This window comes from Zootoca vivipara, chromosome 17, assembly GCF_963506605.1.
Source record: "Zootoca vivipara chromosome 17, rZooViv1.1, whole genome shotgun sequence".
NCBI classification, from domain to species: Eukaryota; Metazoa; Chordata; class Lepidosauria; order Squamata; family Lacertidae; genus Zootoca; species Zootoca vivipara.
The window spans coordinates 12,321,077-12,334,443 of NC_083292.1; the positions used below are offsets into that span (position 1 = coordinate 12,321,077).

The 13,367-nt window shown below is 44.0% G+C and overlaps 1 protein-coding gene across 5 annotated transcripts in view; it reads left to right on the forward strand.

The window, feature by feature from the left end:
• The window catches only part of GNB1L (G protein subunit beta 1 like), an 81,647-nt gene that overhangs the window by 42,417 nt on the left and 25,863 nt on the right, over positions 1-13,367 (forward strand). For all 5 annotated transcript variants that reach the window (XM_060269276.1, XM_035098216.2, XM_035098213.2 and 2 more), the window contains 3 exons: positions 4,392-4,532; positions 6,517-6,645; positions 10,082-10,244. In XM_060269276.1, coding sequence (XP_060125259.1) covers positions 4,417-4,532; positions 6,517-6,645; positions 10,082-10,244 — 408 coding nt within the window. In that variant the 5' untranslated portion in view covers positions 4,392-4,416. The remainder of the gene's footprint in view (positions 1-4,391; positions 4,533-6,516; positions 6,646-10,081; positions 10,245-13,367) is intronic.

The window sequence follows — 13,367 nt, forward strand, 5'->3', positions numbered from 1 at the left end:
GCCAGCTTCATGCCAGCTTAATAACCCTCCCCAGATTCACACACACAAACCTTACTTCTGTCAGCAAAACGCTTGTGTGTCGGTAATTAGAAGTGTGAAAAAGAAAAAAGAAAAACCTGGTATTAAATCCTTCCTCGTAATTCCAGATAGCCTCTGGGGTGACTCTCTCCTCCATTCTGCCTCCGTCTTCCTCCTGTAAAACTTCAGAGCTGTGTGTTTTTGCTTCAAGGACAACACCCTTTTGGGTGTGTTTTTGCAAAGTTGCCGTCTTTCGAGCAAACAGAACACTGCATGCACGTGCCCCTGTTTTGAAGGTGTTCGCGAGGGTATTGACGCGACTGTGGAAGAAATCACAACATGGTTCCTTTTGGAAAGGCATCCGAATAAAGAGAAAGTTTGCTATAAGCATTGAGGGAAGCGATCTTGTTCAAACGGTGTCGTTTTGTGCCGGTCGTTTCGGACCTGGAAGAGGGAGCAATGGTCTCTCCACTGACGCACGTGAGGGCCAGGAGCAAAACCCCTGCGCAAAATGGTCGCCGCCTGTATATAAAAATAATACAATACAGTGGTACCTTGGTTCTCAAACGTAATCCATTCCATAAGTCTGTTCCAAAACCAAAAAGGTTCTAAAACCAAGGCGTGCTTTCCCATAGAAAGTAATGCAGAGCAGATTAATCCGTTCCAGACTTTTAAAAACAACACCTAAAACAGCAGTTTAACATGAATTTTGCTATCTTACAAGACCATTGATCCATAAAATGAAAGCAATAAACAATGTACTGTACTATAAATAAAACAGTATTGTAGATGATAAAAAAAATAAAATTAATTATTTTCTTACCTGTACTAATGATAGTCACTGTTTGGATGGGGGGGGGGCTTTTATCCATTTCTGAAGTCACACAATCAGTCAGTCAGTCAATCAATCAATCAATCAATCAGTAGCTGAACTGGGATCAACACAGTCACAAAAACAAATTAACCGAAAAAGCCTCAAAACAATAAACGCAAAATAAATAGCAAAAACAAAAGCTCCAAATATCACCTCAGAACACTGCAATCGGAAACGGAAGGCTTGATTTACAATGGGGGGTACACAAGTTAACAGCAGAACAGGAAACATAGGGGCAACTCAAAACGGAGCACGTTCGGCTTCCAAAAAAAAGTTCGAAAACCGGAACACCTATTTCTGGTTTTGCAGGGTTTGGGTTCCAAGTTGTTCACGAACTAAGCTGTTCGAAAACCGAGGTACCACTGCACAGATTCTGTATCCAAAACTAAACCGCTACGACTAGAGAACAGCAATAATAATAATTCCACATTTTAAGGGACATAATGAAGCAACAATAAATATCTCAGAGCAATGTACCGAAGTAAAATAAACAAGAACCACAAAAGCAAATAATTCTATGATTCTATGAAATCTTACACGAAACACATCAAGATACAGCATCCAAGCTGCCAGGATTTATGCCACATAAAAACCCCTGACAGAAATCGATCTTTTCCCTTCAAATGTAACTCAATGCAGCAATGAAACGACGAAAGAGAGAGAGAGAGAAAATCCAAACTCTAAACTAGGATTTGGGATGAAAATCACCTTAATTTCCCATGACACACTAAAGTCGTGATCCTAAGCATGCTTATCTTCAAATAAATCCTGCCGCAATCAGCGGGACTCGCATCTCGGTTGACATGTTTCTGTTGGGTTGAAAGTTTCGTCGGTGTGATATGGTTCTTTTTGGGGATACTTGATTGCAACTGGCAGAGAGAGAAAAGGAACCCTTGGCTGCTTTCTTCTTCTTTTTTAAAGAAGTCTCCATCTCAGGGAACATTAAAAACAAACTCTTTTGACAGATTCATAGTAGTTGACATCCATCATGATGATATCTCCTACCTTTTATTTTTTAAAGGAAAGCAGTATACAGGAAATAAAAACACATGATGCTATGAGGTTGTTGTTTTTTTCATACGAAAAGCAATATCTGTCTTAAGTCCTTGAGAATGCTCAGAAAATATAATTTTGAAATACCCAGAGGAAAAAAACATCCCAGATCAAATCATGGATATATGGATACAGTGGTACCTCTACTTACGAATTTAATGCGTTCCGAACGCACATTTGTAAGTCGAACAAATTTGTAAGTCGAATCCCATAGGAATGCATTGGGAGAAAAAATTCGTAAGTCGAAGCAACCCTATCTAAAAATCCGTAACTAGAAAAAATCCTATCTAAACCGCATCCAAGATGGCGGACGGAGCTCCATTCGTAAGTAGAAACATTCGTAAGTAGAGTTATTCGTAAGTAGAGGTACCAGTGTATATTTATTTTAAATGAAACATACTCCGCAGCAAAACCTTAGGCATGTCTTCTCAAAAGTCAAGCCCACTGAGGCTTGAGGGCAGAGGAATCCTACTGGTGGGTTGTGGGGATCCAAAACAGGGGTGCCAATTTTAATAAAATATGGGGGGAGAGGCAAGTGACCTCCGACCCATATAATTGATCACGTGATTTCTTGCACACTTAATACAGTCATACCTCGGTTTAAGTCCGCTGCGGTTTGAGTACTTTCAGTTTAAGTACTCCGCGGACTCGCGCTATCGTCGCTCGGATTAAGTACTTTTCGGGGAGCGAATGGCACCTGGAACCAATTAAGTACTTAAACCGAGGTACCACTGTATTTGAATGGCAATGCCCAACATCTTGGGGGGGCCTAGCCCCCTCAAATATTTTATGGGGGCAGAAAGGGACCTCAGCTCCTCGGAGCTGGCTCATATGATCCGAAATTTCGAAAGCTCTTCTGGGCAAGCATAGCGAAAAAGAAGGAGTGGCCTTTTCCCCAATCCCTTGGAGGAGGGCACTTTTTAAACTTCATATTTCCTTCCCATTGTCCCTCCCTTATAAAGAACAGAAAGGCTTTAGCATGGAAAGATGTTGGGCCCTTTGGTTCAAAGCCTACACCCAGTCAGCCCCAAGCATACCCTTCTTCTTTTTTTGCCTCTATTAATATTGGAGCTCCAATGTCGGTAATGTAAGGGCAGTGGAGGGTTCTGCAAGAAGCGTTCTGAGGTCAGATCTGTGGAATCTATAAAATGCAGTCAAAGCAGCCTAAAACTAGCCTGTATGAGCTCCTCTTTAAGCTGCAAAGGGGTAGCACTCTGCTGAACTCACAAACATGGGGAAGGAGGCATAATGTCTAATAAATATATCCACTCCTAGCATCTATTCACATCCCAACAAGATCTCGCCCTCTGCCCTCCATGAAGGAGACCTAAAACACCCTGTGACCTCTGGGATGCCATACGATTGTACCCTTAATTATTCTCACAAAGATCTACCGTGTTTTCCCGAAAATAAGGCACTGTCTTATATTTATTTTCCTCAAGAAGACACACTATGGCTTATTTTCGGGGGGTGTCTTATTCCAGTGGGAAGGGCTCCGGGCGCGGGGCGGCATGACAGAGGGCAGCGAGCTGTTGTCTTATTGTCTTATTTTCGGGGTATGGCTTACATTTGCGGAAATGCTTAGAAATCTTGCTACGGCTTATTTTATGGGTCTTATTTTCGGGGAAACACGGTAGTTGGCCTGTGTTTTGAATATACCGTACAGCGGTTTGTGGGCCACAGTTTGACAATTTTCTCATGAAATGGTGCTGTACCAACAGTGAGCCCCGGAAACATCGTGGTGGTGGTGGGGTGTTTCAACATTTAGCAATAGGTGTTGGGGCGTAATTTGGCTAGGAGTATTCATTCTCCTATCCCCGAGCCCAAATATCAGTTTTGGTTTATTACTTCTGTTAAACTGAGGTGTTTGAATTCACCAAAGCTTTGGGGATGTAGTAAAAGTATGGGTATCAGAGTTTTCCATCTATGGCAGGGGTGGGGGACCTCTGACCCATGGGCAAGATGTGCCAGGCAGGGGTTCAAATTTGGTCTGCGGGGCCATTTCCCACAAGCCACGTCCATCTGCCCCACATCCCGACACCTGGAGCAGGTAGAGACCCATGTGCGAATGCAGGCTTTGGGAAAGCAGGCTTTGGCTTTCAGCTGATGGGCACCAGAGATGCTTTATTTTAAAGCACTGCACAGGGCTGTTTGGAAATCGATGAGGCTCTTTGAATTCCCAGCTTTGGGACTTGGGAGCATGAAATCATGCTCTCAATCATGAAAGCATGATTGACAGGTGGCTGGCCCCACCCACCCATCAGATTTTGCCCGCCAGGCTAGGATCTTCTCAGGATCTGACCCATGGAGCCAAGAAAGGTTCCACGCCCCTGATCAATGACATATGTATGATGATGTATGTCAATAGCTGGTTGTTTCTCCATTCAGTAACTGTGTGTGTGTGTGTGCCTTGTGCTTCCTGTTGACTCCCCCCCCCCTCTTACAGGAGCTTCTAATACATTATTGCCTTAATGGCTCTGCCGTCTCCAGATCCGCAGTACGTTCTGCGGGGAACAACTGATGCAGTCAATGCTCTGTGCTTTCACTGTTCATATCCAGAACCGGAAGTTCCCATTCTTTTCTCTGGGTGAGTATGGGAGTGTCAGGATCAGAGATCAAATTATATTAGAAAAAAAGTCTTAAACAAGCATAGTCTTACGATCTGCTTGGCAGTTTGTTTGCTTTTAATGTACCGTACTTTTCCGTATACAGTGGTACCTCGCAAGATGAATGCCTCACGCAGCGAAAAACTCGCAAGACGAAAGGGTTTTGCGATTTTTTTTTGTGCCTCGCAAGACGATTTTTTCTATGGCCGTGCTTCGCAATACGACCTTTTTCATTTTTCATTTTTATTTTTTCTGTTTCGGTTTCCTTGGTTTTCGTCACGCTTTGCAAGACGACATTTTTGCAATGCGAAGCGACTTGCGGAACGAATTAATTTCGTCTTGCGAGACACCACTGTATAAGGTTAGGGTTTTTTACTTTAAAATTATGTGGGAAAACTCTGGGTCGTCTTACACACGGGGCAAACTTCCCCCTACTTTCTTAAATTGGAGTCCCTAAAAATAGGGGATGTCTTATACATGGGGGCGTCTTATACACGGAAAAATACAGTATTTTATGAGCCATGAATGTATGCATTGAACTCTGTTTGTTGGGTCTTTGGACCGCAATGAAGAATTGAATTGAAATTGGATGTTTGGTATTAAGCTCTGTATTCTTTTTCAAACTTTTTTAAAAAAAATGGTTAAAATTTCAGATATACATTTTCCGCCATTAAATATACAACAGTACTTACAACGACTTCCCTTCTTCTCCTTTCATGGTTCCTTGTACTTCGAAAATTAGCTGCATATTTTATTCCTGCCATGTAGTTTCCCCCTTTCCATTATATCTTAATCAGGCAGAGGGCCTTCTCGGTAGTGGCGCCCTCCCTGCAGAACGCCCTCCCATCAGATGTCAAGGAAATAAAACAACTATCTGACTTTAGAAGACATCTAGGGAAATTTTTAATGTCTGACATTTTATTGTTTTCATTACTATTATTAGCATTAATTCTGTTGGGCGCTGACCAGAGTGGCTGTGGAAACGTAGCCAGATGGGCGGGGTATAAATTATTATTATTATTATTATTATTATTATTATTATTATTACTGTTGTTGTTGTTGAATTTACAAGAATCCTGCTAGCGTTTTCATTTGCTTGCAATTGTTTTCCAGTTACTCCAAAAACATTTTCCATTCCTCTTTATATACCCAGTCTTCTTGCTCTCTTACCGTGCTGGCTAGACCTGCTAACTCTGCGTATTCCATTATTTTTAGCTGCCATTCCTCCTTCTTTGAAACCTGTATTCTTTTTAATAATAATAATAATAATAATAATAATAATAATAATAATAATAATAATAATTTATTATTTATACCCCGCCCATCTGGCTGGGTTTCCCCAGCCACTTTGGGCGGCTTCCAACAGAAAAATAAAACACAGTAATCTATTAAACATTTAAAGCCTCCCTGAACAGGGCTGCCTTCAGATGTCTTCTAAAAGTCTGGTAGTTATTTTCCTCTTTGACCTTGGGTGGGAGGGCGTTCCACAGGGCAGGCGCCACCACCGAGAAGACCCTCTGCCTAGTTCCCTGCAACTTGGCTTCTCGCAACGAGAGAACCGCCAGAAGGCCCTCGGTGTTGGACCTCAGTGTCCGGGCAGAACTTTCTAATTTTAATAACATCTTTTTAAAAAAGCAAAATGTGTGTGACTGTGTAAGACAAGCAAAGCAAGCATATTCAGATTCTCTCTGTATGCAGAAGTTTTTTGGGGGTGTGCGACTGCTTAGGCATCCCTGCCATAAAATTTAACTTTTCAAGAAACATCCCGACATTTTACTGATGTGTCCCCCCCCCCCCCAAGGGAAAGTAATGATCAAATCAACAAGCTGGTAGTGATTTCTGCAGTGTAGAAAGTCTGTAGGCAACTTAGATAAGTCTGGAAGTACCACCACACTGCTCATACTTTGAAACGTTTGCTTATGAAATTAGCATTTGTCTCCCACCCACCTTTTTTTTCTTGTTTAGATCTTCTAATGGGCTGGTCCATATCTGGAATCTGAAAACCCGCAGGGTGGATAGGACACTGGATGGCCATGGTGGGAAATCAGTGTACTGGGTGAAAGCTTTACGCAACAGGAAAAATGCACTTCTTAGGTGAGTGATGCAATTCAGAAGGAGCACACTTAGAAGGTTGCGGAATTAACGATGTCTCTATAAAACGGCATCAGATTAAAAAGCTAAAGCAGTGGAGCGGGGAATTCTGTTTCAGCCCAGGAGCCCACATTCCCTTCTGGGCAACCCTTTTGGGGAAACATGGTAGCGGGGGGGGGGGGGGGCGCAGAGGTCAATGTGGGCGGAGCAACAGTTTGCATGCCATCTTTCTATGGTAGGCCAGTCTCTGCAACATCTGGAGGGGGGCCCGGGCTCCCCATCTCTGGACTTCCTTGACTGGCAACAGCTCTGCAGGGTTTGAGACAGGAGTCTTTCCCAGCTGCAACCTGGAGGTGCCGCCAAGAATTAAAGCTGGGACAATTTGCACGCAATTTGCACGCTCTGCCACTAAGTTATGGCCCTTGTTTGTTATTTTGCCCTGCCCCAGAGCCTTATGGATGCTATAAGGCAGTCTTTGCTACCCTGCTGCATATTCAGGCTTCCTCTGTCCATGTAAGCGGAGAAGCTGTCTGCATGGACTTGTATATGTGTGCATGTGCCCATGCCTCTTCCAGTGTGGAGTAGTGGTTAGAGTGGTAGACTTCGACCCAGGAGACCAGGGTTCAAATCCCCGCTTGACCATTGAAGCCCACTGGGTGGAGAAGTGGGTATAAAACCTTGAACTTTGGGGGTAAAAGGCTGGATATGAATGAAATAATAAAATAATATTTTTTAAATGTCCTGTTCCCCTCACAGAGATACAATTCCCAGAGTTCCCTGGGAAGAAGGATTGGCTGTCAAACCGCTTATGAGCATTATAGCTCTGTGTGGGGAATTGGGGTTGCCTCTCAGCACCCTTAACCAAATACAGTTCCCAGGATTCTTTGGGAGAAACCGCGACTGTTCAAAGCACTATGATACTGCTTTAATGTATAGTGCAGGTGGGACCTGTGTCTAATGTGCTATCCCCTGAAACTGACAATGACATCAGGCGACCCATTTTTGCCCAAAGTGTTTGAGAGTCAAATTGCGTTGGCAAAGGTGCTGAAGTTCCAAACTCCGACAGTCAACTGGTCTTCACATTTGCACATAGGATTGTGAAGGATTGTTACAAGACCCTGTTCCCTTCACAGAACTACGATTCCCAGAGTTCTTTAACAATCAGTCCCTCTGCTGGGGAATTCTGGGAACTGAAGCTCTGTGAAGGGAATAGGGGTTTCCTAACAACTCTCACTATCCTTAGCATACTACGGTTCCCAAGATTATTTTTTGGGTGGGAGGAAGCCATGCCTTTTTAAAGCGGTATGATACTGGTTTAAAGGTATAGTGCAAATGGGGCCTTAGTATAATTAACGTTGGATACAGGCCATTTAATACACACACGCTGAACTTTTCCTGCGTCTGGATGAACAGGCTGTCGTCCACACAAGCTTCTGCCACAATAAATCTGCTAGGTGCCACAAGGCCTTCGGTTGTTTTGACTGACAGAACGCTCCACCTTCTGCTGGAGCGGATTGCCAAAGCGTCAGGGTAATTTGGAGATGTTTTGACATGTTTATCAAGAAAAGACATCTTCCGTAGCAGACCTTATTAGCATTTATATTTGTTGTCGTCTGCATAACCACAATTAACAACCCAGAATTAAATCTGAGCTGTTAACATAATTACATGGTTTTCATTTCGCATGCACTCTGTGCTCAGAAGCATCGACACAGAAATATTTCAGGGCTACAGTTATTTCTGGGTAGTGTTACTTAATTCTCAATCTCCATAAGAGAATGTCTGTATAGGTTGGTCTCTGCAACTAGCTGGGGTTGATTGAAGAAGCAATTCGGTCAGGATACCAAGGGAAACCTCACTTGTGTTGATGGACTTCTGAATCCATCTTAACACCCAGATTTCAAAGTGTCTATTACTGTACTTAATATGAGGTTTGGTTCTCATAATTTTAAGTATCTCAACTTAAGTATCTCTTCTGTAATGTTAATTGTACTGCAGATCAATATAGTTGTTTTGTTTATTTTTCAAATTCATTGTAGCAACACAATGCAAATGTTTTGTTTGTTGCAGTTATTAATACTATCTTTGTCTGTGGCATGCCATTGTTGTCGTTTACTAGCAGCCTCATACCTGACGTGGCTCTGGAATTCTAAGAAACAAAACAAAACAAATCAGTGCTATTGTGAAAGGTTTAATCTTGATGCAAAACAGTGTCCAGTTGTATCCAGACGTGGTCAAAACGTGCTTGTTGATCTCAGATATCATCGTGCAAAACCTAGTTGCAATATCTTAAGAGGTGCCCCAATGCACAGCAAATAACTTTCCAAAATGTATATATTAGATTTTTGTAAGTGGGGGGAGTTGGTGCATTTTATGTACTTCCACCTTTCGTCCAAAACTGACAGGCGGCAATGTTCTTTTGGCTGGAATAGGGGAAAGCCATCCAGACTTCTTGCAAACTTGTTTCCCCGTGGCCTGAAGCAAGGGTGGCTCGTCCCGTTTCAAAGCTTGAGGCGATATGGAAAGTGCCGACCTGCTCTGCCACTGCTGCACTTCCTTCTCCACGGCCACTGGCATCCATGCTGATTTCTGGCAAGATCTCGCCAAAATCTCACGAGATTTTGTGTACCATATCTCTCGAGATTTCAGCGAATCTCACTGGAAATGGGCACCAATGCTTCAGCTGCTTCATCGTGGATGGACTGGGCCATACCTGCCAAGTTCCTGCCGGAAAAATAAGGGATCGGCAGACCGGAAGTAGCACTGCCGCCATTTTGGAACTGGGCAGAGCAGCATCAAAAGTCGCTGTTCCTCTCGGCCCACTGGGCCCCTTCCCAGGATCCAGTTCTTCCAGTTCCCAACTCTCATTCCTTTCCTCCTCCCACTCTAGCAATTCCCACCATGATTTCTTCATGGGACTCATGGCTCCATAGAGCTAAACCCAAGGATGTTTGGCGCCTTCTATATCCGAAGGGCCTTGTATTGCAGATTAGATATTTGATGAGTACTACCACGTTCATCGCCATCCCAGCCTGGTCTCCCCTTCTCCAGACCGAACATACCCAACTGCTTCCTTTAACATTAGACTAGTTAGACCTAGGCCTGATTCAGGATAAAACAGCTTCATACATGCATGGCTCCTGAGCCTGGAGGCTTGAGCACAAAACACGCAAGATTAGTAGTGAGAGCATTCAACAATGATATTAATGTGCTGTGTATTGTTTTCTTTAATTTGATGGGCAAATAAAGGAAACAGAGACCAGCTTCCCTCCTCTCGGTAGCCAGGAAGTTGACAGCTCAGGGTGGCTTATGCGAGGGCTGAGTATACAGGAGTGTTAGATACATATTGTTGAGGATCCATGTTGAAGCTGCTTGGCAAAGAGACGCTCAGAATCTGCAAATTCTGCCGTATGACAAAGAATGTTTCTGATTGTAAAAGCCAGGGCCGTGACCAAAACATCTGCCTGTGGGACTTGGCCGAAGGAAGGAGTGCTGTCACAGACTCTGTTTCCACGGAGAATATTGGGTTCTGCAAATGCTCCCTCTTGGAGGTTGAAGAGAGACGGTGGCTACTAGCCATGCCATGGAAAGGCCTGGAAGAGGTAGGTAATGTCTTTTTGCCACCCTCCATCATAAGGTTCTGGAACAGATTACCATAATATAAAACAACATTAAAATCCAATAAAAGACTGTACTTCGGAATAGGCCCTAAAAAGTATACATCCTGGCTGGGAAAGGCCAATGGCAATGTCCATAGAGTGAAGGAGCCAGTTGCATCTCTCTGGGGAGGGACTTCTGCATCGTAGAGACTGCCCAGATCATCTCCCACTAAAATGTCCAAGGCCAGCAGAACAATCGAGAGTGCTCCCTTGGTCTATATCTTAACACCCAAGAGGGTCTGTAGGCAAGGAGGTGGTCTTTGAGATGCTAGTTGGAGCATGAACAATATTTGGCATGCTCTAGTTCGGTGTTTCTCAACCTTTTTTGGGCCACGGCACACTTGTTCCGTGAAAAAAATCACGAGGCACACCACCATTAAAAAAGTTTAAAAAATTAACTCTGTGCCGCCCTATATTATAATTATGACTGTAAGAAACACTTGCCAAATATTGCTTTCCGGCGGGTCAGCGCTGCCGAGTTCTTAAAAGATCCGGGTTTCTGATCCACCCCACCCGACCCCGCCGTCCCGTATCTTACCCTGTGCGTGTTCTCGGACTTGTGAGAGGACGATTTGGTCTTCATGCCTCCGTGAATTAGCAACAAACTACCTTTTGAATGATGGAGATTGAATATTTTAAAAGTAGCTACTTGAAGTCCGCTCGATTTTCCAAAAAAGAGACACACGTGCGGCACTATTAGCTGCTGGGGGCTGCCATCTTGGCTAAAGGATTCTGGGATGATCCTGTCATGTGAGGCATGGGGAAAATGGAAGTAATGAAAGCTGATTGGTCTGTGGAAACTAGAAGGGGCAAAGAAATAGGACGCCCAGGGAGGTGGAGTTTGCAGCTGCAAAATCGCCCTTCTCGTCGCGTGCCGCGGAACAGCGGTTGAGAAACGCTGCTCTAGTTTTTCACGAGTTGGATGATCCAAAATGTGGAGATGCACATTATCTATGTAAAATAACTTTTCTCAGAAGGTGGCGCAATGAATTCTTTGTGTTGGTTAATGAGATTTGCTAAGAACACAATGGTGCTTGAATGCCACTAATGGAATATTCCAAGCTTGACTTTAGCTGATGTTTGAAAATGTGTGGCTGATGACCTTCTTTATGTGTGCTCTGTGGGATCTGGGATGGGGATCCTGACTGGCAGTAAATTCCCCTCATTCTCATCCTTCTATCTGGAAATTCCAAGGCCACCTTCTACATTCAAAGCAGTTGTTCTGTTTTGAGCTTGGCTTGGCTTTGCTGTTTGCAGTCACGGTCTTGCCAGATTTTTTTTTTTAAGTGTCCAAGTCAAAAATTCCACAAAATTCATATGTAAGCGCTCTCTCTCTCTCTCTCTCTCTCTCTCTCTCTCTCTCTCTCTCTCTCTCTCTCTCTCTCTCTCTCTCTCTCTCTCTCTCCTATCCTCAAACAGGTAACACCATGAGCCAAAGTACTTTTGAGGCTTATGATTAACATGAAGACTTAATATGTGTTTATGCTTGGCTGGGACCCAAAGGGGGTAATTTTGTCTTGAAGCAGATTCCATCTATGAATAATAAGACCTGAACAGACATTTATTTGTTCCTGATTGCATTTAAATCACCAATTATGAGTTACATGCACTTCTCTTGCCAATTTGCCAGAAACATGCTAAAAAGCATTATAAATGTGCAAAAGGAGAAGGGTGTGTTTTCTCGTGGCCACCTATAGCCACCCAGGAACACTATTAGCCTCAGGCAAAGACAAAACTCTCCTAGTAAGCACAAAAAAGAAGGAGAGAAGATCTTCTGGTTTAAGCTGCAGTCGACAAAATACACGAGACCCAGGATTTATTTCTGAGGCTCGGTGGCAACCATTGCAGGCTTCTTGTTGGGCCTTCCATTCTAGCAGACCTAACCCTTTTGCATGCTGCAGGAAGTGCCCCAAACTCGCTACCTTTTGGTCTTCAGCAATAGCAGCCAACAACCCACAGGTCTTCCCTTGTCTTTCCTGAGCCACGATGAATGCAACAGATATTCAGATGCAGAAATATTTCCTTCCCTGCCTAGATTGTGGATGGGGAAGCATGTGGCTAACCGTATGTTGTTGGACTCTCAGTCCCTTCAGCTCCAACCACCATGGGCAATGGGCAGAGATGAGGGGAGTTGGAGCTCAACAGAATCTGGAAGATTCACCATCCATATTCTAGGCCAGGAGTCAGCAAACTTTTTCAGCAGGGGGCCGGTCCACTGTCCCTCAGACCTTATGGGGGGCCAGACTATATTTGGGGGGGGGGGGAATGAACGAATTCCTATGCCCCACAAATAACCCAGAGGTGCATTTTTAATAACAGGGCACATTCTACTCATATAAAAACACGCTGATTCCCGGACTGTTCACGGGCCGGATTTAGAAGGCGATTGGGCCTGATCCAGCCCCCGGGCCTTAGTTTACCTACCCACGTTCTAGGCTTTTCCACTCCTTTGCAGATTTAGCGACAAAGTAGACCTGACGGGGGTGATCTGATCACGGGTTTCCTCTTTTTTTAAAAAAGGCAGTTATGGAGTTGAAGTGGGGGAAGTGTGCACTGGGGGGAGGTTAACACACCATTTAAATTGCCCTCCTGAATCTGCTCCATGCCTCATGGGGAGGAAACCTACAAGTAGCACTTTTGGAAGCATGTGCTTTTGAGTCGGCGGTGGGGGGGAAAGGGCCATTGCCCCAATCCAAATTATCTCAGATACACACACATGTCTGTAGCTGTTTTTAACTGAAGGAAGTTGGGAAATCTGATGGAGGCTCTTTCACAACTTGTTTAACCTTGGCACTGGGACGGCAATCCTGAACACACTTCCTATGGATCTCAGAGGGACTTCTTTCTGAGTAAATGTGCATGGTTCTGCTCTATGCTGAGAAATGCAAAGAATCTTTAGGAACGCAAGCGCTCCTAGCTCTTTGCTGTCCTTTAAAATGAGAATAGAGGCTCAAGCTGCTTTTCCTCCACACACTTTCCTGGGAAGCTACCATGGCAGGTGATAAGAGCAAATAGCAAACTTGTGGCCTCCTAGGTATTTGGTGAGACACAAGAGAGGGCCTTCTT